Here is a 26,912-nt window from a genome sequence, read left to right as displayed (position 1 = left end):
TCAATGTAATTCAATTTAGTTTTCTAGGTTCTGGAGATACAGCAGTTAAAAATCCCTGCCCTCGTGGAGCTTACATTTATGTGTAAGCTCAGGTTAACTACAAAGCTATACCGCATAGATTGTTATGGCCACTCTTTAGTTTATTCAGTGTAAAATTAAGACTCAGATGGAAATCAAAAATATATATATATTTGTAGCACACTCCTATGTTTCTTTTTTGAGTTTTAAGAATTACAATTTGGTTCAAAAAGAAAAAAATGCTATCCCTGCTTCCCATCTGCAAGGCATTTACAGAAGGACTCGAAGGATTATTGCAAAAACAAATTTACTGAAATTTGAATTAATTTTACAAGCTAGACTTTGTCAGTAAAATAATCTGTGGCTCTGAGGAGGCATATTAGAATAAATGTAGTTCAACATATTTTTAGAAAGGGAAATATATATTCTGAATGTTTTTCTTTGTGTGTAAACTCAAGACTAAGCAAACGAGCATGTTTACACTGAAAACTGCTCCCAGACAAAGAAGATTTTGTTATTGCTATGTATTCTTAACAGAAGAAAGAGGTGAGCTTCCAAAACATACGAAAGCAGCATGTGACTGTGGCTGAAAGGAGAAAAACCAGAGACTCCCTGCTGACTTTGCACTTGGCATATACCTCCCAGCATTGACCTCATGTCTCAGGACTTCCAGGAAGCCTCCAGGGCTCTGAAATTTAGTTCCCCAAGCTGCAGCCTTCCTTCCAAAAGCCAAATAAGGAGGCAGTCAGCTGCTGCCTTCGGTGGCATCTCACTGCCCCGTTGTGGCTGAGAGAAGCATTTCTCTTAGGCCTCTAAGCTGATGGCCTTAGAATCCTCTCTGGATGGCAGATTCTTTGATGCATTTGATAAGGAAGGCACATTGACTGGCTGACTGACAGGACCCTGATATCCCAAAAGCACAGTGGCAGAAAATGCCACTCAGTGCTTCACCTGGTGATGCACCTGAAGATTATTTAGGAGAGAGGGCCTCTCGTCCTAAAATCATAGGGAGTGCAACCTGGCACTGCTTTTCCATTGACAGCAACTTCCAGAATTAGGGAATTAGAGTCTTCCCTCTGCCATCATCCCAGATTTCCCATAAACCATTCCATATGATTTTTTAACGGTTGGTGATGCAGTGGTTAGGTGCTCGGCTACTAACCGAAAAGTTGGTGATTCGAACCCACCAGCTGCTCCACGAGAGAAAGATGTGGCAGTCAGCTTCCGTAAAGTACAGCCTTAGAAACCCAATGGGCAGCTCTACTCTGTCCTATAGGTCGCTGTGAGTCAGAATCAACTAGATGGCAACAGGTTTTATGAGTTTTATTTACTAACAGAACTTTTAAAAGACCAGCGGCCACTCCTGAAAACTCCTATTTTAACATCCCCTACTTTGCATTGTCTTGGTAAAAACATGTTTGAAAAAAATATTATTTCTGTTAATAAACTCTTCCTCTTTCGTTTCTTTTCTTTTTTCTTCCTTGCCTCTGATAGATGAGTGTCATGCTTAAAAAGGTACCAAGTATTTTGTTTTTCAATTCACCGGCTAATATTTATTAGGCTTTTATAATGCTTTTGTCACCTACTGGCTTGTGGAGTCGCTATGAGTCGAAATCGACTTGATGGCAGTGCATTGCATTGTTTCGTTGGCTTGTGGAAGCTGCCAAACCTGATGTATGTGTGACCCCTCGGCATTGAACCATGGAAGTTGTCTGCAGTGCCATGAGAATGTCAAGCTTTGTCTTTTTTTATTGTTGTAAAAACATACATAACACAACATTTGCCGATTTGTTTCTCACATGTACAAGTTAGTGACATCAATTACTTTAATCATATTGTGTGACCATTACCAACATTCGTTGCCAAATTTTCTTCAGGAAATTTCAACAGAAACTCAATGCTTCCCAAACAATGACTCTTCTGTCCCCTTCTCTTCTGCCCCTGGTAACCACTAATAAGTGGATTTAGCTTTGAATCTAAGAAAACTTAGGTCCGGATGTCACTTGCATACTGGGAGTTACCTCCACTGTCTCCAGGCCCACGAATCCATGAACTTTCTTACAGAGACAGTGTAGCTGTGAAAATTATATCTGGTCAGCGAAGCTGTCAGAGTGTGGATATTCAAAGGTGGAATAAGCCCATCCAATTTTCTGTAATTTTTTACATTAACCTAGAGGTCAAAGGATCGAGCCAATTAAGAATCTTCTAAACTCAGCTCTGTATCAAACTGCGAATTTGTCAGTTTCACGTTAACTTCTTTCATAATAAATGAGCTAAATTCTTTTAGTACTTAGCTCAACATAACATACTATTCCTGAAATTACATTTTCACTCTATTAAATGGCATCCTGGTAGTCTGAACAAGTATTTGTAGCTACCCAAATGAGTATTTGGCTGCCAACCAAAAGGTTGGCAGTTCAAATCCACCAGCCACTTCTTGGAAACCCTATGTCCTGTACTCTACTCTGTCCTGTAGGGTCACTAGGAGTCGGAACCGACTCAACGGCAATAGGCTTTTTATTACATGCTTATCATAAGCATGCCAGCTGCAGGGAGGAACACAAAAGTATTCCAACACGAGCCCTGCCCTCAAGAAGCGCTAATTATAGAGAGCTAACACATACAGAACAGAACATCCAGGTCCAAGTGGTGGAAAAAAACTTAGAGATGTCTTTTTCAGCTTGGAAGGCCAACAGTTAGTACTGATTGGAGATTTATGCTGTTCTTTCTGGACAGTGCCCTTAGATGCCACTCCTAAGTGCTCCTATAGCAGCCTGTGTGTATCCCCGTAGGCTTGCTGGTCTAGTATTTTAAGTGTTCTATTGCTTATTAATGTCCCCCTTTTTACTAGAAGCTCCTAGAGGAATTGCTTCCTACTCATTCATCTCATCCAGAGTGCCTAGAGCCTCCTAGGTTCTCAGCAAACATTTTTCAAATAACTGAGTGAGTCAATTAATGAATTTAAAGGGAATGAGATGAATTCAACTGGGCTTTTTTTTTTTTCTTTCTTTTAATGCCACCCTTATTTCAGAAGTCTCTATCTGTCTGAAATTATACTTGTTTTTAGCTTGGCAATTCTACCATCAGAGTCTGTGACACACCCATACCACCTTTTACATTGATTTATTTATTCCTCATAATACCCATTGGGTAGCTACTGTGTCTTTGCACTATGATGAGTAGGGGGTTATGATGATGATAATTATGATGACAGGAAGACAACCCACAAGAATATATAGGGAGCTTCTAAAGATGCCTCCATCTGACCCACCCTGTGCAACCACCACGCCAACTTCTCAAGGTATAGCAGTCAAATAAGAAACAGGAACCACAGTCCGGCCCCAATATAGAGAGAAGTCAAGAACAATTAGGACAGATTAGATTTGACTTGAGGTCATAAAAAAGTCATGGGATATTTCAATTCAGTCATTCAACCATTCAATAATATTTTATGTGTCAGGTAGTATTCTTGGTACTGGAGGTAAAAAATCTATCTCAAAACAAAACCCCTGACTTGAGGGACCTACTGTATGGGAGAGACAGGGTAAACAAACATATCAAATGTCAGCACTCCTTAAGCGCTAAAGAGAAAAACAAAGCAGGCTATGAGGGGATGGTTGGATGTATGTCCCTCCTTAAAAAATTAAAAAAAAAAAATTTTTCAAGTACAGCCTATAATCTAAATTCTATTAACCATGAACTTTTCTCATGAATTTTTGTCTGAGTTTGTCTTGAAACTGAAGTGCAAGCAACTACACATACATCTTTAGACTAAACAACAAAAATCTCATAAAAACATTAAAGCCTTGTCAACGTATTAAAATATCCACATTATTATTATTGCTATTTTCTAACAATAGCTTTGAGAAAAAAAATAACTACAGCATGTGTCGAAAGGTAACTGAAATTTGTTCTGTTCCATGTGCTTTGAGCTACTTAAAAAACCTGGGAATTGATACCTCACCTTGGATCAGAGAACCACTTAAAATGAGTATTATACACTGGAAGGTTTTAGTCCTGCTTTCTATTTCCTTGAGATCCATTACTATTATTTATTACACGGCTTATAAGTTTGAAACTTTTTAGCATATTCATATGTATCTGTAAATCTGCCATCCAATTAACATGAGCTGTTTTAGTTTTACATTTGAGGTGTCACATTTCTGAGCCCCCAAGAAAACCAACATTAAAATATACATAATACTCTATTGCTTGGTCTCATCAATCAGACTTTGAGCATCATGGCTTAATTTTTACAGGTTGTTTTATTAATCTAGTAGTTTCCATATTGCTACTTGCCTATGTACTATTTTCTTTGAATCCTTTTGGATATATTTCAAGTATTTAAGGAATCAGCCTACCTTTTAAATTATAAACATAATTATATGGCTGCAGGGGCATGAGGACATGATGGTTTTGTAAGGGGTCTTTTACTCACACTTCCTGGACTACATGTTTAAACCATGTCAAATCTGAATACGTTCTATTGTGTCCCTTGTACTTGTAACCGTATATAAACTCCATGGTGTCTTTCTTTTTGAAGTTTGATTCTCAGGAAGATGAGAAATTGCTCCAAGCAACAGAGAAGTTTCAAGCTGAATGTGCCTTAAAGTTTCCAAATCGTCAATGTCTTACAACTGTAATTGACATAAGCGGAAAAACCGTTTTTATTACACGTTATCTCAAGCCTTTAAACCCGCCTCAGGAACTCCTCAACGTCTACCCCAGTAATTCCCAGGCAACTGCAGTAAGTATTTCAGGGTCAATCAGTGCTCTTGCTGAGTGTTTTAAAATTTCAATATATTGCCATTTTAGTTACCACATATCACAGTACCTAAAACATTAACTATATCAGAATCATCAATGATTAAATCACCAACCATTTGCTATCAAGTAAATTCCAACTCATGTTGACCCCGTGAGTCAGAGCAGAACTGTGCTCCATAGGTTTTTCAATGGAAGTCAATTGCCAGGCCTTTCTTCTGAGGGGCCTTTGGGTGGACTCAAACCACTCAAGGACCACTCAGTGATTAAAATAATTGTTAAAACTTTTTAATACCATGAGGCTTGCTTCCTTTAGAAAATTCTGAAGTTACCAGGGATGATTAAAAAACCTGCTGTCGTCGAGTCAATTCCAACTCCTAGCGACCCTACACGACTGAATAGAAGTGCCCTATAAGGTTTCCAGGGCTGTAATTCTTTACAGAAGCAGACTGCCACATCATTCTTCCTTGGAGTGGCTGCTGGGTTTGAACTGCCAACCTTTCAGTTAGCAGCTGAGTGCTTAACCACTGTGCCACCAGGGCTCTGCCAGGGATGAAAATAACCCTTAATTTATTCTTTCAACAAACAATTATTGGATGCTTACTGTGTGCCTGCCATTATACTGGCTGCAGGGAAATTAACCTTTGTAAGATGCTTTACAAATGCCTTACATAAACGTACTTCTATTACATATATCAACAACTACTAGGATTTGAAGTCAGGCCTCTGACTTCAGAACTCTTGTACTTTCTACTACATCAAAATAACTATTCAGTATTCTGCTTAATGCTGTAAACATCAATGGATTCAAATTAAGCAAAAATTATTGCAAAAACATAAATATTTACAACATTTAGGCCATCACCACAAAGCACATCCAAACTGCATTATTCTCTGGCTTCAAAGCACCATACCACGTCACAAATGTCATGTGAACCAGAAGCCATATGTTAAGCAGGTTATATGTAAGTGAATATCTTAACCCATAACTGGTTTTGGAGAATGGATAGTATAAGGAGTAATTGTTGCTAATAAGTCATTAGTGTTTCCCCCACCTGTCTGTCAGTTTGTCATACTCTGTTGGCTTGCATGTTGCTATAATGCTGGAAGCTATGTCACTGATATTTCAAGTACCAGCACAGCCACCCATGGGTGGACAAGTTTCGGCAGAGCTTCCAGATTAAGACAGACTAAAAAGAATGGCCTACCAATCTACTTCCAAAAATTAGCCAGTGAAAAACTTATGATCTAACAACAAAAGCACAAGCAGCAAAAGAAAAAAATAGATAATTGGGACCTCATAAAAATTAAACACTTTTGTTCATCAACAAAGTGAAAAGACAACGTACAGATTAGGAAAAAAATTTGGGGAACCATACAGCCAATAAGTGTTTAATATCCAAAATATATATACAAAAAAAAAAAATTCTATAACAGCAAAACAACAAATAATGCAGTCAAAAAATGGGCAAAGAACTTGAACAGATATTTCACTAAACAAAATACTCAAATGCAACAAGCGCATGAAATGATGTTCAAAGTCATTAGCCATTAAAAAAATAAACACACACACCAGTTGCCGTCAAGTTGATTCCAACTCATAGCGACCCTAGAGAGATTCAGATCAAAACTACAATGAAATACCACCTCAAACCTATTAAAATGGCAATGAACAACAACAACAAAAGAAAAAACACAGACGTTGGTGAGGTTTTGGAGAAACCAGAACGCTCATCTAGTGCTGATGGGAATGTAAAACGGTACAGACGCTGTGGAAAACAGTATGGCAGTTCCTCAAAGTGTTCAATATAGAACTACCATATGACCTAGTAATCCCAATCCTAGGTATATATACACCCAGGAGAAGTGAAGGCTAGAACGCAAACAGAAACCTGTATGCCAGTGTTCACTGAGGCATGCTTTACAATAGCCAAAAGATGCAAACAACAAAAATGTCCATGAAGAGATCAATAAAACCCAAAACCAAACCCATTGCCATCGAGTCGATTCCGACTCATAGTGACCCTATAGGACAGAGTAGAACTGCCCCATAGAGTTTCCAAGGAGCGCCTGTCAGATTTGAACTGCCGACCTTTAGGTTGGCAGCCATAGCACTTAACCACTACGCCACCAGGGTTGCTGAAGAGATGAATAAACAAAATATGGTATATACACACAATGGAATACTACTCAGCTATAAAGAGAAATGAAGTCCTGATACATGCCACTACATGGATGAATCCTGAAAACATCATGTTGAGCAAAATAAGTTAATCACAAAGGACAAAAATTGAATGACATAAACAAATATATAGAAACTAAAGATTATTAGTGGTTACCAGGAGTGACAGAGAGGCAGAAAGGGGAAATTTTTGCTTAGGTGGCATTGAGTTTACTTTAATGGTGGTGGAATAATAAGGAAAATGACAGTGAGAATGGTTGCATAGCTTGAAGAATGTAATCAATGTCGCTGTATTGTATACGTAGAAACTGTTGAGATGACATGTGTATTTTCATATTTATGTATATTTTCACCACAATTAAATTCTTATGAATCAGAACAGGACATTGTCTGACACACTTGCTTTGGACACACCATCAGAAGGGATCAATTGCTGGATGAAGCAGAGGGTCAGTGAGGGCAAGGAAGACCCTTGGTGAGATGGATTGGCACAATAGCCACAGCAGTTGACATGAACATGCCTGCTATCATGAGGATGACCCAGGACTGGGCAACATTTCATTCCATTGTACGTAAGGTCACCATAGGTGGGTGTCCACTCAACAGCAATTACCTATCTATAAATTAATAACAAAATGTAGAAAATACTTAAATAGAAATTCACAATAGTGGCAACATGAAAGGTCAATAAACTATGAAAAGATGTTCAACTTTCTTAGGAATTACAGAAATATGAGTTATAGCCACAATAATGGCCCAGATCTTCTATTCTAAATACTATTCCCAATACTATTCCCCAGGGCTCCTCAGAGGAATAGCTACTTTCAGGGCTGGGCTAGGGAAAGCATAAGATCATCCCAGAATGTCTTGCAATTCCAGAAAGTAAAGAAGTGCAAAACAAAGCTATGAGGACACTTCAAAAGGACACAGGAACCAATTTGAAAGGGCTTTCACAGGCCAAATCTGAGATATTATGGAAATCAAAAGAAATAGTGGAAGTAATAGATTATAATCAATTATATATAATAAGAATTGATGAGCTCATAGAGAAAGGAAAACTCACAGTAGAATGCCAACTAATGAATGTATAAGGAATACTTGAGTTAGAAAACAACTATTTTATAATAATCATAGTAATAACAGATTCAGGTAAAGATCATCACTAGATGCCAAATCTAGAGGGTAAAAGTTTGAAGAACTACAGAATATTTATATAGTCTCAAATTTATCCCCCCAAGGGTTTCTTAATAATTACAGTGGGGAAAGAAATGGTAACTTTATAGTAGAGAAATTGGTTGGACACCATCCTGACCAAGTGTTCAAAGTTAACATCCCCAATTACAGACACAGTACTTACCAAGCCATAGTATTTTCAGTCGCCTCATATGCATGCAAAAGCTGGACAATGAACAAGGAAGACTGAAGAAGGATTGATGCTTTTGAATGATGCTGGTGAAGAATATTGAATATACCATGGACTGCCAGAAGAACAAACAAACCTGTCTTAGTAGTACAGCCAGAATGCTCCTTAGAAGCAAGGATGGCGAGACTTTGTCTTGCTTACTTTGGACATGTTATCAGGAGGGACCAGTCCCTGGAGAAGGACATCATGCTTGGTAAAGTAGAGGGTCAGCAAAAAAAGAGTAAGACCTTCAGTGAGACGATTGATACAGTGGCTGCAACAATGGGCTCAAACATAGCAACGATTGTGAGAACTGTGCAGAACTGTTGTACACAGGGTCACTGTGTGTCAGAACCGACTCGATGGCACCTAACAACAACAACATCACTTACACGTATCCCTGCAAAAAATGTATGGCTTACATCTAGTCATACAGAAACCTCAGACAATTCCAAGTTAAAGACCATTCTACAAAACTGGCCTCTACTTTCAAGCATGTTCAGTGTCATATTAGACAATGAAAGGCTGAAGAAGAGTTGAAGATTAACGGTAACTGTCATGGTTTGAATTGTGTCCCCTAAAAATATCTGTCAGTTTGGCTACACCTGATTCCCAGTATTGTGATTGTCCAGCATTTTGTCACCTGATGCGATTTTCCTATGTGCTGTAAATCCTGCCTCTATGATGTTAATAAGGTGGGATTAATTTTTTTTATGTTAATAAGGCGGGACTCAACCTACAAGATTAGGTTGTGTCTTAAATCAATCTCTTTTGAGACATAAAAGAAACAAAAAAGAGAGACAAGGGTACCTCATACCATCAAGAGAGTAGTGCCAGGGGAAAAGCGTGTCCTTTGCACTTGGGGCCCCTGCGCTGAGAAGCTCCTAGTCCAGGGGAAGATTGATGACAAAGACCTTCCTCCAGAGCCGACAGAGAGAGAACTTCCCCTGGAGCTGACACCCTGAATTTGGACTTCTAGCCTACTCGACTGTGAGAGATAAACTTCTGTTTTTTGAAGCCGTCCACTTGTGGTATTTCTGTTATAGCAGCACTACATAACTAAGACAGTGACTAAAGAGACATAACAATTAAATCCAATATATTTGATTTGTTCTTGAATTAAGGGGGGAAATTTGCCATAAAGGACATTTTGGGAGAGTGTCAAAATTTTAATATGGATTATATGTTAGATAGGAGTCTCTGGATGGTGCAAATGGTTAATTTGCTTGGCTGCTAACCCGAAAAATCAGAGGTTCAAGTCCAACAAAAGGCACCTTAGAAGAAAGGCCTAGCAATCTATTTCCGAAAAATCATCCATTGAGAACCCCATGGAGCACAGTCCTACTCTGATACAAATAGGGTCGCCATGAGTTGGAATTGAATTGACAGCAACTGATTTATACGTTAGAGATAGTATCCTAGCATTGTTAATATTTGGTAATATACTATGGTTATGGAATACAATGTCTTTGTTCTAAGAAAACAGACATCGAATTATTTAAGGGTGATAGGGCATGCTGTCTCAAATGGTTCAGGAAAATATATTTTAAAATATAACAAAAGGGAGTGATAAAGTAAATATGGCAACATGTTAACAATTGGTGAATTTTGATGGGAGTATGTGCAAGTCATTTGTACTATTTATGCAACTAGTATACAAGTTTGAAATTATATCAAATGAAACAGTTTTTTAAAAACAAGCAATGAGATGAACTTCACACACACCAAATTGCCAAAAATTAAAGTCTAAAAAAAAGAAAAAAATCAGCATTGGTAAGAACATGGTACAGTAAGAACTCTCATATGCTACTGGTAGGAATTGTATAATCACTTTGGAAAACAATCTGATAGTCAAGTAGAAAGGAGCCCTGGTGGCACAACAGTTAAGCATTCAGCTACTAACCAAAAGGTTGGCAGTTTGAATCCATTCAGCAGCTCCAAAGGAGAAAGACCTGGTGATCTGTTTCTGTAAAGATTACAGCCAAGAAGACTCTACGGGGGCCGTTCTCCTCTGTCACATGCGGTTGCTATGAGTCAGAAATCAACTTGACGGCAACAAACAAAAACAACAGCAAAGTAAGGGTGCACATATCCTATGACCCAGCAAATCCTTTCCAGGTGTGTATCCTAGACTAGAAAAAAACTCAATGTTCATATCAGTATAGGGGAAAAAATGGAAATAAAACAAATATCATCTACATAAAATGAAGAATTGTACACATTCATATACAACTACCGTATTTTGCACGCAAATAACCCACACCTTCTGTTTGTTTGCCAACGTCACTCTCCTGCTGTGAGGTATTTTTGTAAGCAGTGCAATGCCGATTTTTTTACATGTTGCTGTAAAAAAAAATTAGCATGGTACGCTTACAAAAATACCTTGGGGGGTAGCCTGTGGCTGGCAAACAAATGTATATATCTAAAAGGCTGTGCACATACACAAAAACCAAACACAAAACCCATTGCTATTGAATGGATTCTGACTCACAACAACCCTACAGGTTAGAGTAGAACTGCCCCATATGGTTTCCAAGGCTGTAATCTTTGTGGAAGCAGACCACTACATCTTTCTTCTGCGGAGCGGCTGGTGGGTTCTAGCTGCCTACCTTTCGTTAGCAGCTGAGCACTTAACCATTGCGCTACCAGGGCTCCTTATGCACATACACAAGCCCATCCATGTGCCCAGGAATGACCTGGGAAAGGAAAAGGCACCAACCAATCACCTCTGGAGTCTCTATGGGTCGGAATTGACTCGAGGGCACCTAACAACACCACGTCAATAATTACGTTAAGTGTAAATGAGCTAAATATTGCGATTAACAGACAATTATCAGACTGGATTAAAAAAAGAAAAATATCTGCTGCTTATAAGAAACATATGTGAAGATATAGTAGAGCTGAAAGTAAAAGGCTAGAAAAAGATATACCATATAAACATGAAGCAAAAGAAAGCTGGGGTAGATTTTCTAACATCAAACAGAGTATATCTTAAGGCAAGAAGCATTATGAGAGATAGAGAGGTTTCATAATGATGAAAAGGTCAATTTACCAGGAAAATAAGACCATTACAAATTTGTATCCACCTTAATAACATAGCCTCAAAAGATATGAAGCAAAAGTAAAAGGAAAAATAGACAAATTCACAAAAGGCTTGTTTCAATACACTCTCTCAATAGTTAAAAGAACAAGCAGACAAAATAAAATCAGGAAGGAAAAGGTGATTTGAACAATACGATTAACAAACCCCATCTACTTGACATATATAGAAGACTGTACCAAACAACTGGAGAATACACATTCTTTTTAAGTGTACATGAAATATTTACCAAAAGAAAAAATAGACTGTAGGCTGGGCCATAAATCAATTCTCAACAAATTTCAAATTACCAAAATCATGAGTATTTTATCTGACCACAATAGAGTCAAGCTAGAAATCAGTAACCAAAGAAAACTAGAAAATCCACACAACTATAGAAATTCAATTGTATATTTCTAGATAAGCTATCAGTCAATGAAAAAATTACAATATAAATTTAAAATACTTTAAACTCAATGATAATGAAAACAATATATCAAAACATGAGAAATGCAGCTATCCATAAAAGGAAATTATAGCCTTGGAATCGCATATTAAAATAGAAGAATGACTATAAATCTGTGATCTAAAGGAACCACTCAAGAAGGTAGAAAATTAAAGAAAAGTAAAAGGAAAAAATAATAAAAAGCAAAAATGAATGATACAGAAAGACATGCATAGAACCATAAAGCCAACAGCTAATTCTCTGAAATGGCTAATAAAATTTACACCCTTGATAAAGAAAAAAAGATAGAAAACACAAATTACATATAAAAAAAGAGAACATTATTACAGACCCTAAGAAGATATGTTAAACAACTTTTATGCCAATAAATCTGAAATTTTAGGTTAAAATTTAAAAATTCTCAGGATGCCACCCCAAATTTTACACAACAAAGATATGAAAATATAAATTCATGTAGAAAATATCAATAGTCCTAAGTCGATTAAATAAATTGAATCTGTAATTTAAAACTTTCCCCACAAACAAAACTCTAGGTTCAAACAGGAGAAGCCTTCCAAACGTTTAAAGAAGAAACGAAATCAGTCCTCACCAATTATTACAGAGAATAGGAAAAGAAGAAACACTTCCGTAGTCCTACAAGGGCGCATAAACACGGTATCAACACTTGACGAGGTTAAGAAAGATTTCACCTGTTTGCTGTTTGAGTTTTGCATCTGACTTTTGAATCTATTACAGGTTCCTGGTTTTTTTGTTTTTGTTGTGCAGATGTTTTATAAAGTCACAATTACTCTTTTTCTTGATAGCATCTAGATTTTGTGCTTGGTTTCTTACTTCAAAAGGCTTTCCCCACTCTCAAATTTTAAGATAAACTCTCCTGTTATTTCTTCAGAGAGGTGGCATGGTTAAGTACACAGACTCAAGAGCTGTCATTTTCCAGGTGTGATCTCCCATTGACTAGCTATATCCTGAGGCAGGTTATTAAGCCACTCGCTTTAGTTTCTTCATTTGGAAAACGTGGATAATCACAATGACCTTCCTCATGGGATTGTCTGGTGAGAATTAGTGAGTTCACATTAGCCTAACACTTAGTATTAGTTTACTTTCGTACACATGAATGTTTATGATATATTTATTCTGTTGCAAGAAATGATGTGTGGGGAACAGCTTCCTCTTTGGTTAGAAATCATTTTTGTAAAAGCTAATTTTGCTTATACAGGAACTGGTGGCTCGGTATGTGTCTTTGATTCCCTTCTTGCCTGACACTGTTTCATTTGCTGGTATCTGTGACCTGTGGAGCACGTCTGATGTAAGTGGTTCTTCACTCTTCCTCACAGATTGATTAGCTTGAGTTGACTTAATTGAATATTTGCTCAATGGCTTGCATAATTTTAAATTGCAGTATTCATAAAAATCTACTTAGTCACTGTTTAGCAGGATGAGCATAATTCTGAGGTATTTTTCTCTTCCTGGCTTAATTCTTCCAAAGTTCAGACATTTAAAAAAAAAAAAGAAATTATCCACACAAAGAATAAAAAATAACACTTCAGATGTCTTAACGCTGATTTAGCCTCCAAGTAATGCCTTAACGATATCCCACTTTATGAAAGGATTGATTTTTTCTCAACTGGTAATATTACATAGGTAGTTTTCTTTTTAAAAAAATCAAAATTACATTGTGTATTATATTTGGAAATTATATAGTCCTTAATTTATGGGCTCCATAAGGCATGCCATTTATTCACTCAGTATGTACAGTAAAACCTGCAAAAGCCAGAACCTGTGTAAGGTAGAAACCTGTCAGAGAAGAAAACTCAAGTATTTTTCACTGAAACGAAAGTTAATAAAAGTGGTTAAAACTGCACCCCGTCAAAGGCAGAAAACTTTTGAGACCCAGAAGAACAAGGCAATCCCATCAAGTTCCAACTCTCACAGGTTTCACTGTATTTCTTAGTCAACTAGGTCATACTAGCTAGGTGGAAAATTCTTAGTACTTAAGCAGAAGGACCAACTTCTGGCTGTAAGCAAAGTAAACATGGTCTCTGCCTTCATGATATTTACAATATAAGTGTGCAACATAAACTTAGGCAGTGTGTAACAAACATATATTATCACAGGTATCAGTGGCGTCACTAAGGAGGTAACACTGAAATGACTGTCTATGAAATACCCCTGAAGTTAGTTATAACAACAAAAACACTTTCCATAAGCCCAGCTTACATGTATCAATACACCTGCAAGGATAAAAATCTATGCTAACTTTTTGAACCTTCTAATGCGCTCCGGTCCGAGCTGTCCTGATTACCCGATTACAATGATGCTTCGAATCACATCGTTTCGTCTGCACGTGCTACAAACACACACTGCTTTTGTTGCTGCCAGTGTTCATATAGTCACTGATTTTCTGGTATTTTAGGTAGAATATTGTAGTAACTAGTATTTATGAACCTATATCAATAACTTTTTTGAGAATGAAGAAGTAATTAAGAGAAAAGAAGGAGTGCTATATGGGAGTTACGATTTATAAGTAACATTAATACAAAAATTATTAATAAGGATTCTGTGTCTTGTATGGGAGGAGGTCCATGATGGGAAGGAGACACCATGAGTCACTGCGCCAGATGACACCAACCCTAGTGACGCCCCTGACAGCTATTCAATTTGCTGCTAGATTTCATGTTGAAGGCTGTTTGCATAAAGTCTAATTGTGTGTATACAACTCCCTTTGAAGCACAGTCCTAAACTGAAGAAATTTAAGCATACTTTAAATTTTTTGTTCCCTGATGTATTTTAGAATCATAAATACTGATATTGTAGAAATAAAATTTCTACAACCTGGAGCCATCTATAAAAGGTATACCAGGTACAGAGTAGTTCGTGTGCTCTAGAGCCAGACTAGCTTTATCACTTCCTCAGCGTTACCTCACCTATCTGGTCTACACTTCCTCATCTGTAAAATGGGAACACACCTTTTACAGACAAGGAAGTACCTCCCTCAAAGGGTAGTCCTAGGATTAAATGAGTTAATGCATTTGCACTAAAATCAAGTTTAACACATAGCGAGCTGCCATATATACATTCAAAAGGAAAAGTAAAACTTTGAAATTTGTCTCCCCACCCTACCCCAATTGTGGTGATTACTGATTTTGGAAATCCATGCCATCAGTATCAGAGAAAACACCTTGTCCACTAAAAGCAGTTGGTTTGGTTGTTTTATTATTATCATGAATTGTCAATATAGTATCAAAATTTGGGGAAAGATTTGAAAAATAGGTCTCCTACTTTAGGGCACTACTCCTAACCATGACTTGTTAAAATCCTGTACAGCCAATCTAGAACGAAGCTGTCAGTCATTCTAACACAATTGTTTTCTCCTTGTTAGCAATTTCTTGATCTCCTGGCAGGGGACGAAGAAGAGCATGCAGTACTGCTGTGTAACTATTTCCTGTTCCTGGGTAAAAAGGCCTGGCTCATGATGGGCAATGCTATTCCTGAGGTAAGACCACATAGGCTGGCTTTGACAGGAGTGCAGCTGTCTAACCTGGTTGTGTTATGTTGCAGGTCACAGGCAGGACTTACTTTCAAAATGGTCCTTTATGTTGCTAGAAAAGTGGCCTAGAGATGCCATAATAGGTGGAGAGAACTGCCGGTAATGAGACCTGAAATGGTTTGCAGTGGAACGTGGGGCCCTACCCAACACCTCATACAGCGCTTCAGATTGTTGGCAAAGCTGAACCCTTTTGTCACCCATAGCTCCTACCTAGCTCTGTCCTTTCAGTATGAGCCTCCTCCTTCCCATGTTACTAAGAATTCTGATACCCTTAGTGATTTAATGTTATTTGGCGAAAAGAGTGAGGGGATCTAAAGATATATGATAAGGCTAGAGATCCTGCTACTTTCATGCCAATTGCATCTAGAGACATCTGCCATTAACCTGGCAGGGCAAAGGGGTACAAGCCAGATAACCACAGGAGGAAGGGAAAGAATGTCTGCAGCTATATTTTGATATTATCATTGTTATTTTTACTGGATTGGAGACTTAGTGACAATTAGACCTTGTGCATCTAGCTCACTTCAAATATTCCTAAATTTTCAGCATGCTGGGCAGTACAGGTTTAGAAAATTGGCATTGATTGGAACAGTTTATCCAATGGGTGTTTCAAAAAGAGGCCACGAAGCTCTACGCATCCTTGGGTATTAGACAGCATGCGCTGCTGCTAGGCAGATAATAAAGATGAAACTGTGTCCGTATGCTAATTTCTTCTCCATCATCATCTTCCAGATAGCCTGGTACAGGGGAAAGATTACTGGGCTAGGAAGCGTCGCAAGGCCTAGGTTCAGGGCTGTGTACCCCACTACTCATTAGCTGTGTGATCCTGAACAAGTCATTTCACAACTCTGAGCTTTATAAGGTAACTGGGATGACCATTCTTGTCCTACCTTCCATGGAAAGCTGTTGTAAGCATCAAGCAAAATTATACCTGAGCAACAAATGAACCGCTCATTGTAAAAAATGAATCCAACAATATCTAAGTATTCCAAGTCAAAAGTTAAAGCCCCTGTTCAGGCCCTAACCCCCATCCCACTCCCCTCCTTAGGTGTAGTCACTGTTAACAGTTTGGTATGTACCCTTTCAGATCTTCTTCTGTGCATTTTTTTTTTTTTTAATGCAGACATAATCAGCCTTTCAAATACTTAAATGGCAATACTACCGATTCCAAAAAGAAAATGCCAGTGACTGCTTATTTCCCTTGCTAATAGTTCTTCAGCCTACCTTAAATCAGATTGGTCGGGTAACATGACTACTCTCCTTATTTGGTCAGTACATTGTACTGGTATTAGAGGCAACAATTATGCAACAATAAACGTTTTTATCGCATTTCTTAAATCCAGTGTAACTTACACCTTCATTGCATTATTAGTTGGGAAGTGTTTCTAATGACTCTTTTCCTTAGGGTCCAACTGCCTACGTGTTAACATGGGAGCAAAGTCATTACTTAATATGGAATCCCTGCAGTGGACATTTTTATGGACAATTCGATACATTCTGTCCCTTAAAAAGTGTGGGCTGTTTAATAGGACCTGATAATGTAAGTATTTCAATTTCCTCTTACTGATGGTTGACTGTTTTTTGTTTTTTTTTAAATTGACCTATGATTTAAATAATACCTTTTCTAAAGTATTGTTGTTATTTTTACCGGATCCCAGTAAAATGAAATCCTTGACAACTTCAATCTTTTCTGCATTTATCATGATATTGCTTATTGGTCCAGTTGTGAGGATTTTTGTTTTCTTTATGTTGAGGTGTAATCCATATAGAAGGCTCTGGTCTTTGATCTTCATTAGTAAGTGCTTCAAATCCTCCTCTTCATTTTCAGCAAGTAAGGCTGCTGAAACACAGGTTGTTAATGAGTCTTCTTCCTCCAGTCCTGCCATGTTCTTCTTCACATAGTCCAGCTTCTCGGATTATTTGCTCAGCATATGAATTGAATAGGTCTGGTGAAAGGATACAGCCCTGACAACACACCTTTCCTGACTTTAAACCATATAGTATACCCTTTTTCTGCTGGAACAACTACGTCTTGATTCATGTACAGATTCCTCATCAGCACAATCAAGTGTTCAGGAATTCCCATTCTTTGCAATGTTATCCATAATTTGTTATGATCCACACAATCGAATGCCTTTGCATAGTCAATAAAACACAGGTAAACACCTTTCTGGTATTCTCTGCTTTTAGCCAGGATCCTTCTGACATCAGCAATGATATCCCTCTTTCCATGTCCTCTTCCAAATCCAGCTTGAATTTCTGGCAGTTCCCTATTGATGTACTGCTGCAGCTGCTTTTGAATGATCTTCAGCAAAATTTTGCTTGTGTGTGATATTAATGATATTGTTCAATAATTTCTGGATTTGGTTGGATCACCTTTTTTGGGAATAGGCATAAATACGGATCTCTTCCAGTTGGTTGGCCAAGTAGCTATCTTCCAAATTTCTTGGCATAGATGAGTGAGTACTTCCAGTGCTACATCCGTTTGTTGAAACATCTCAATTGATATTCCATCAATTCCTGGAGCCTTGTTTTTCGCCAATGCCTTCAGTGCAGCTTGGACTTCTTCCTTCAATACGATCAGTTCCTGATCATATATCACCTCCTGAAATGATTGAACGTCAGTCAACCAATTCTTTTTGGCATAGTGACTCTGTGTATTCCTCCCATCTTCTTTTGATGCTTTCTGCATCGTTTAATATTTTCCCTGTAGAATCCTTCAGTATTGCAACTCGAGGCTTCAATTTTTTCTTCAGTTCTTTCGGTTTGAGAAATGCTGAGTATGTTCTTCCCTTTTAGTTTTCCATCTCCAGATCTTTGCACATGTCATAATACTTTACTTTGTCTTCTCAAACCACCCTTTGAAACCTTCTGTTCATCTCTTTTACTTCATCCTGATTTCCTTTTGCATTAGCTACTCGACTTTCGAGAGCAAGTTTCAGAGTCTCTTCTGATATCCATTTAGGTCTTTTCTTTCTCTCCTGTCTTTTTAATGACCTCTTGCTTTCTTCATGTATGATGTCCTCAATGTCATTCCACAACTCGTCTGGTCTTCTGTCATTAGTGTTCGACATGGCAAACCTGTTCTCAAGGTGGTCTCCAAATTCAGGTGGTAAATACTCAAGGTCGTACTTTGGCTCTTGTGAACTTGTTCTAATTTGCTTCAGTTTCATCTTAACTTGCACATGAGTAATTGATGGTCTGATCTGCAGTCGGCCCCGGCCTTGTTCTGACTGATGATATTGAGCTTTTCCATCATCTCTTTCCACAGAGGTAGTCTATTTGATTCTTGTGTATTCCATCTTGCGAGGTTCATGTGTATAGTTGCCATTTATGTTACGTTGTCGTTTATGCCGTTATGAAAAAAGGTTTTTGCAATGAAGAAGTCGTTGGTCTTACAAAATTCAATCATGCAATCTCCGGCATCATTTCTATCACCAAGGTCATATTTTCTAACTACCGATCCTTCTTCGTTTACAACTTTTGCATTTCAATCACCAGTAATTACCTGTGCATCCTGATTGCATGTTCCATCAATTTCAGACTGCAGAAGTTGGTAGAAACGTTCAATTTCTTCATCTTTGGCCTTAGTGGTTGATGCCCAAATTTAAATAATAGTTGTATTAACTGGTCTTCCTTGTAGGTGTACAGATATTATCCTATCACTGACAGCCTTGTACTTCAGGACAGATCTTGAAATGTTCTTTTTGACAATGAATGTGACGCTATCCCTCTTCAAGATGTCATTCTTGGCATAGTAGACTATATGATTGTCCAATTCAAAATGGCCAAGACCAGTCCATTTCAGCTCACTAATGCCTAGGATATCGATCTTTATGCATTCCATTTCATTTTTGACAATTTCAAATTTTCCTAGATTCATACTTTGTACATTCCGGGTTCCGATTATTAGTGGATGTTTGCAGCTGTTTCTTCTCATTTTGAGTTGTGCTACATCAGCAAATGAAGGTCCTGAAAGCTTTACTCCATCTATGTCATTAAGGTTGACTCCACTTTGAGGAGGCAGCTCTGCCCCAGTCGTCCTCTGAGCGCCTTCCAAGCTGTGGGGCCCATCTCCCAGCGCTGTGTCAGACAGTGCTCCGCTGCTAGTCACGAGGTTTTCACTGGCTAACTCTTTTCAGAGAGTAGACCACCGGCTCCTTCCTCCTGGTCTGTCTCAGTCTGGAAGCTCAGCTGAAACCTGTCCACCATGGATGACCCTGCTGTATTTGAATGCCGGTGGCATAGCTTCCAGCATCACAGCAACACACAAGCCCCCACAATATGACAAACTGACAGACACATCATATATAAGACAACTCTGCCTCGCCAAAATGTCAAGGACAGTGGCAGAAGCTGTCCTAAATAAAGTTTTGGTCGGATTAGTCACCTGACCTGCAGAGAAGCAGAATGAAGTTAAAGAATATGACAGATTTAGAGGATCTGAGTTTGTGTCCTGGATCTGGCCTCAGTTTTCTCATCCAAAGTGGAGCTTAAGATGCCTAATTCATAGTGTTTTGAGAACTAAGTGAGGCAAATACATCACTTGAGTAGACTGGGGTTTTTGGTTTTTTTTCTTAAGAGAGATTTGCGTGTACCACATGACTTATAATCTCGGGTCATTCTGGTTGCACTCAGTTTTGGGAACTGTTTAATTTGTGAAGGCTACTATATAAAAAAAAAAGTGGTTAAAAACATGAGTTATGGGGTCAGACTGCCTGGGTTTAAACCCTAACCTCATCATTTACTAGTTGTCTGAGCTTGGAAAGAATCTTGCACACTTTCAGTTTCTTCACGGGTGAAACACAGGTAATAGCAGTCATTATAAAGTACTTGTGAGAAGTAAATGAGATAGTCAATGTAAAGCACCTGACACATAGTAACAACTCTTACTTGTCATCTGCCATAATTGTTTTTAAAATCACCATCAACCTTAGGGGTCTCTGAGCTTTCTGCATCTATCTGTGAAAAATCATTTGAGCATGCAGCCCCAATATATGTATTTTTATTTATAAATTATATGTATTTACTTGTGCATCAATATATCATTATACACACACACACACACACAAACTTAACAAAAGAAATAATTAGAAGATCTAATATTTCCTCCCTATATCCTTTTTTTTTATATATCCCTGAAATGTACACCTTCTTTGAAGACCACTGATCTACTTTTTAGGGTTACTGATAAAATTAGAGATAATATATGCCAAGCACTCAGCAAAGAACCCGTCTTTTGTAGGTTTTCAGCAAATGTCAACTACTTTCATTGCTAATGTGAAAAGAGCAATATGGAACACTATCCTCATGTTATTATTTTTAATTGAAGTCATTATCATAACCATAAATAATCTGCAAAGCTCCATCCTTGTTTAGAAAATAATTTTAAGATCATTAGTAATCATGCAGGGTCAACAGGCTTTGAAAAGCCTTCAAAGAACACCATTCTCTGTCAAAGTTATTATTAGCTCTCCAACAATTACTATATGGTTGAGTAATTCTCATAAAGCCCAAGTTTTGTGAAGAAGAAAGAAACTCTTTTTCTCCTCTTTGAACAAGATGGGCAACAGTGGCTTATGATGGTTATGTTCTGCCATGACAGCTCTTAAAAACCGTCTCTAGGCCTCTCTGTCCTCAGTAGAGGATCTCACCCTTGTTTGCTGGCCAGGTACTCTGAATCGTCACCTGCCCTCTACTCTGCTACGTAAGTTCTTTAGTCAGCCTTCTCCTCCTTTAATCCTTTCCAAGAAATAAGCCTCTCCCCTTTCCACCTGTTTTTGTTTCCACTCCTACTCTGAGACCCAGCCCCACCAATTGTTCCAACTTGCCCCTATATTTTTGTTCTCTCCTTCCCTAACTCTTGATGTGGTCAAGAGTCAGCAATTCTAAAAGATGCTTCTATTAACCCAGCTACACTCTAAGTAATCGTTACCTCTCTTTCCTTCTAAAATTCTTTGAATTCTAGATATGCCTGCTGCTGCTGCTTTCTTGGAACACTCGGGCCTTAACCCACTACAATCTCTAGCTCCTCTGCCCTGACCATCCTATGGAAATTAAACTATGATAAGTGCTGTTGTCTTGCTAATGGATAAATTCTGTGGTTTACTCTCGTTCCTCACTAATCTCTCCTTTTCTGTGGCATATAACACCACTGATCCCTTCTTCTTCATGAAAAAACACTTTGCCCTCTTTGGTTTACTGATAAAGGACTGTGTGGTTTTCGTTTCTCTACAATAGTTTCTATGCTTCCTTCACTGGCTTGTCTTCCCAACCTTTAGAAGTAGACGTATCTGAAGATTCTGTATTTAGATTTCTTCCAGGACCATACTTTTTTTTTTTTCTCTCTATCTAGCTTGGAGCCCTGGTGGTGCAGTGGTTAAGAGCTATGGCTGCTAACCAAAATGTTGGCAGTTCAAATCTACCAGCCATTCCTTGGAAACCCTATGGGAAAGTTTTATTCTGTCCTATAGGGTCACTATGAGTCAGAATCAACTTGACAGCAACAGGTTTGCTATCTTGCTTGGCCTAGCAAAGAAATCATAATTCAGTCACTAGCCCCAGCATCTTCATGTCCTGAATTTTCAGCTGTTTGCTAGACACCCAGTTACCTTGTCAGAATCTCAAACTCAGCACATCCAAAACCCAAATCATTTCCCCTTTGCCTTCAAAAATCAGCTTTTCCAGCTGGCTTCCTACTTCTGTGAATGTTACCCAGATTTGAACCTCAGAATTTTCCCTCTCCCTTACTTTCAATCATATTTATAAATACCAAATCCTATAGATTCTACCTCTACTGCTTCCCAGGTCATGCCATTATTGTTTCATTCCTGCACTGCTATAGTCAGCTACATAATCTGCTCCAATTCAATTCACTATTTGTTACACTGCTGCCTGATTGGGAGCCCTGGTAGCACAGTAGTTAAGAGCTCAGCTGCTAACCAAAATCCACCGGCAGCTCCTTGGAAACCCTGTGGGGCAGTTCTGCTCTGTCCTATAGCGTCAGCGTGAGTTGGAATTGACTCAAAGGCAGCGTGGTATGGGCTGCCTGATTAAATTTCTTCATGTTCAGCTTTCATCATTCTATAGCATTCTATGACACCTCACTACATACGGATTTAACAATAAACTACTCACCTTGGTTTTCAAAGTCCTATGTAATCTGACCTCAATGCATTTTTTTTTCCCCAATGCTATTTTCCACTACTTTTCTGCCCATTCCCTGCACTATAACCAAATTGTAGTCCTTAACATTGCCTTCTTAAAATAATTTCTTGATTCCAAGTAATTAGGTCTTCCTGCCTCACTGGCTGCCCCTTCTCTGTCTCCTTTGCTGTTTTTTTCCTTTTTTCTCCAAATTCTAAACATCAGAGATCCTCAGGGCTCATCAAACCTCTTTTCTATGTAGACTCCCTCCCTAGGAACACCATCTACATGTTGATAGTTACCAAATTTATATCATTCCCCAGAACTTTAGATTCAAATATCCAACTACCTACTCATCATCTTTCTTCAAATATCAGATAGACACCCAGACTTAATATGCCCAAACTTGAACTCCCGAGTTCCTTTGCAGTCTTTCCCACATCCATAAATGGCAACACCAGCAGCCCAGATGCTCAAGCCAAAATCCTTGGAGTCATCTCTGATTCCTCTCTTTCTCTTCCCCCATGTCCCATCCATCAGCAAATCCTGCAGGCTCTACCTTCACAATATATACAGAACTGACCACATCTCACCACTTCCACTGCCACCATTTTGGCCCAAGCCACTTTAGCTCTTCTGTCTGGGAGGCTACTTACCCCTGCCCCCTTCTGTCTAGTTTTAAAACAGCAAAGAATATTCCTGTTAAAATGGAAGACAAATTATGTTACTCCTCTGTGACATACTACAATGGCTTCTTAGCTCATTCAAGAGGAAAAGCCTAAATCTTTAAAATGGGCCACAAGGTCTTCCATGATCTGACCTCTCACCCCAATGCTCCGCTGATCTCATGCTTTCCTTGCTAACCTGCTAGCTCCTCTAAAGCTACCCTATCTTCCTTGCTGTTCCCCACCCACATGAAGTATACACTTAGCATTTGCTGTTTCCTATGCACAAAACGACCTCCTCCACACTAGACATCTTCATAAATTTTCCCCTCACTTTGTAATTTCATGATCACATGTCACCTTTTCAGTGAGAACTTGCCTGCCTACCCTAAAACTATGTCCCTTTCCCCATCTTTGTTCTCCCTGTAGCATTTATATCAGCCAGCTACTGCCTCAATAAAAATTGTAAAAATTTATCCCTGAACTAAAGGGCTTCAAATATTTATTCCCATGGATTTGTGGGTCATCTGGGAAGGCTCTGCTGATCTAGGCTGGGTAGCTCTTCTTCAAGCAGTGGTAGCTGGAGCAGCTGTGCTTCTCACTGTTGACCTGCTGGTTGACTAGCACAGCTCTGCTTCATGTGTGTTCATTCTGGGACTCCGACTAATGGGCAGTGGCAATGACAGGAGCATAAGAGGGCAGGTGGGGCACACAAAGCCTATAAGGCTTAGACTCAGAGTCACACATTGACACTTCCATCCCATTCTATTGACCTGAAGTCAAGGGCTGCAGAAGTATATTCTCCCCTTTTATTGGAACAACTGTAAAGTAACATGGCAAAAAGTGTCCATGTAGAAAGAGAAGAATCAGATGAATAATATAATCTACCACATCATTTAACATTGTCCGATAGCCTATGTACTTACTTGTTTGCTATATATATTAGACACTGCATGACAGTCGGAACTCTGTTTCATTCGCTACTTTATCCCCAGTGATTAGAACTGAGCCCGGGCATAGAGGGCATTTGATAAATATGTTAAACAAAGAAGTTTACCATTCATGCACACAATCATTCAATATGCTCACTATATTTCAAGAGTTTTGTTAGGTGCTAAAGATACAGCGGTTAATGAGACACACGGAAAATGCCCTCAAGACAACAGTCTTCGTGAGGAGACAGATGGACAGACACGCAATTATAAACAATGATAAATAATACCAAAATGGCCAAAAATTACCGAGCACTTAACTATGTACCAGTTGTTGTTCTACAAGGTGTACATGAACTAAACTCATTTAAGAAACCACCTTATTTCATCAAATCTATAATCAACAGTAAGCTTTCAAATATCAGATAGAAAAAAATGTGAAAAAATGGTCAATGATAACTGAATGATTCCACTGATTTTAAAAGGTATACCTATTTCACAAATCAAAGTGTGCATCTTCAAATCACTGAAATACAGCATCCTGGGATCCACGTAGCCCAATAAATGGTCTTACCAAATGCAAAGCCTGCACACAATCTTGTTCTCTCTCTCTATACCCACACACACACACACATTTATCTGCTAACCTATATGCTGATTTTGTTTTATCTTTTTTAGATTTGGTTTAATATTCAACGATATGATTCCCCTCTAAGGATAAATTTTGATGTCACCAAGCCCAAGCTATGGAAATCTTTCTTTTCAAGAAGCCTACCATACCCTGGCCTTTCCAGTGTTCAGGTATAAATTGTTTTATTAACAATTAAATGTAGACAAAGAGTAATTTGATATGATACTGGATAGGGTAGCTAGGTATTTTTTTGGTCCTTGTGGAACAAATGGTTAAGCACTCAGCTGCTAACCAAAAAGCTGGCAGTTCAAACCCACCTAGTGGTTCTGCAGGAGAAAGAACTGGCGATCTGCTTCCTAAAGATTACAGCCAAGAAAACTCCATAGGGCAGTTCTGCTCTGTTACATGGTGTTGCTATCAGTCGGGATCGACTCGAAGGAACCTAACAATTCAGCTCCTAAATATTTAGCCCAGAACAGTGTTTGTACTTCAAACCTATTTGAGCCCAACTCACAATAAGAAACATGTTCTATATTATGAACCAGCATACACATATGCATGAAAGAAAAAGTTCTAAAAGTACTACAAATTATATTCTATTTTATTATAATTTTTTAAATGTTGGTCTCAATTCACTAGATTGATTTCATGACCACTAATGAGACATGAAATCAAACTATAGAGCAAGATCCATAGTGGTTCATAAGATTAATTTAGAGGGTCCTCATCCTGGTGGCACAGTGGTTAAGAGCTTGGCTGCTAACCAAAAAGTCAGCAGTTCGAATCCCCTAGGCACTCCTTGGAAACCCTATGGGGCAGTTCTACTCTGTCCTATAGGGTCACTGTGAGTCAGAATTGACTCGACAGCAGTGGGTATGAGTAATTAGTACATTGTAAGTAGTAATCACAAGCAGTGTCTCCTAAAACCGTTGCTTCCATTTGATAACTAGGTATATGTGTGTAGTGGGTTTGTAGTATAAAATGTGTATTTTACTATTGATCAAACCTTCCCCCCCCCAAAAAAAAGGTTTGAAAAACAAAGTCCATAAGAGATCATGTGTGCACCATGTGACATATACAAGATTTTTCATAGGAACACTGAAGTAGCAAAAGAACTGGGATGACAGAAGGGATAATTAAAGGATGGTACATAATAGAATATTTCAGTAGTTAAAATGAACTAGAGCTATATGTATCAACACGAACGAATCTTAGTACGTACTCTCCAGTGGGATTTAGGTCATGGTTACTCCAGTGAGGAGAGAAGGGAAATGAGATTGAGAAAGAACTACACAGCTATAATTTGTGATGTTTTAGTTAAAGTGGGTCATGGCTACACAGGTATCCATTATTCTCTGTATTTTTTTGAATGTCTGAGATTTCATAATTAACATTTTTTAAAAGAATGTACAGCTAATCAAAATCTAAGTGATTTTTAAGATTTCTGAATTATTTTCTCACAGCCGGAAGAGCTAATTTACCAGGGCACCGATAAAATGGCTGCAGCTGAGCTCCAAGACAGGTAACTTAACATCCATAAATCCAAAAGTAATCTGTTACTAGGAGTGATTCTCAGCCTGGATCAATGTGAACTAATTTGGCCAATTAAAGTTTATTTCATGTTGACAGACACCGACTACAGATACAATCTCTAAATCGCATGGCTAAAGGAGGCTATTTCATCAGCACGGTGTGGGAAAAACGAATGTGAACTAGTTACAATATGTAGTTCTCCAAGGCCTTACCTCAGACTCGAGCTCAACATCATGTCATGATGCATCTTGTTCAGACACGGCATACTCCTCAGCTTACATATGCTTCAGTTGTCTAATTAGTGGCTGTAAAAATGGCGCGGTGGAGGAGTCTGACTTCCTCGGACTTCACGAGGGGGAGAGAAAATCACCATCAGCATCAGCCCGAGGCCGATTCCTATGAAGTGGTCAGACATACCTCTTTGCTCCAACCTTTTTACCAATTCTGACATGAGCCGTCCCTCCCACGGCACTCTACTTCTCTGCCGGGTCTGATAATTTGTTGCCAACGGCCACACAGAACTCAAAGACAATATACTTGATTATAG

At 38.5% G+C, this 26,912-nt stretch overlaps 1 protein-coding gene across 1 annotated transcript in view; it reads left to right on the top strand.

Annotated features, from left to right (window-relative positions):
* Positions 1–26,912, top strand: part of CC2D2A (coiled-coil and C2 domain containing 2A) — a 128,081-nt gene that overhangs the window by 96,829 nt on the left and 4,340 nt on the right. The window contains exons 27-32 of the mRNA XM_003411277.4: positions 4,562–4,765; positions 13,128–13,217; positions 15,291–15,404; positions 16,864–16,998; positions 24,880–25,002; positions 26,296–26,354. Coding sequence (XP_003411325.2) covers positions 4,562–4,765; positions 13,128–13,217; positions 15,291–15,404; positions 16,864–16,998; positions 24,880–25,002; positions 26,296–26,354 — 725 coding nt within the window. The remainder of the gene's footprint in view (positions 1–4,561; positions 4,766–13,127; positions 13,218–15,290; positions 15,405–16,863; positions 16,999–24,879; positions 25,003–26,295; positions 26,355–26,912) is intronic.

The sequence above is a fragment of the Loxodonta africana genome, chromosome 5 (genome assembly GCF_030014295.1).
Source record: "Loxodonta africana isolate mLoxAfr1 chromosome 5, mLoxAfr1.hap2, whole genome shotgun sequence".
Taxonomy (NCBI): domain Eukaryota; kingdom Metazoa; phylum Chordata; class Mammalia; order Proboscidea; family Elephantidae; genus Loxodonta; species Loxodonta africana.
Note: the sequence above shows the minus strand (reverse complement) of the source record. Positions and strands in the feature narration are given on the sequence as shown.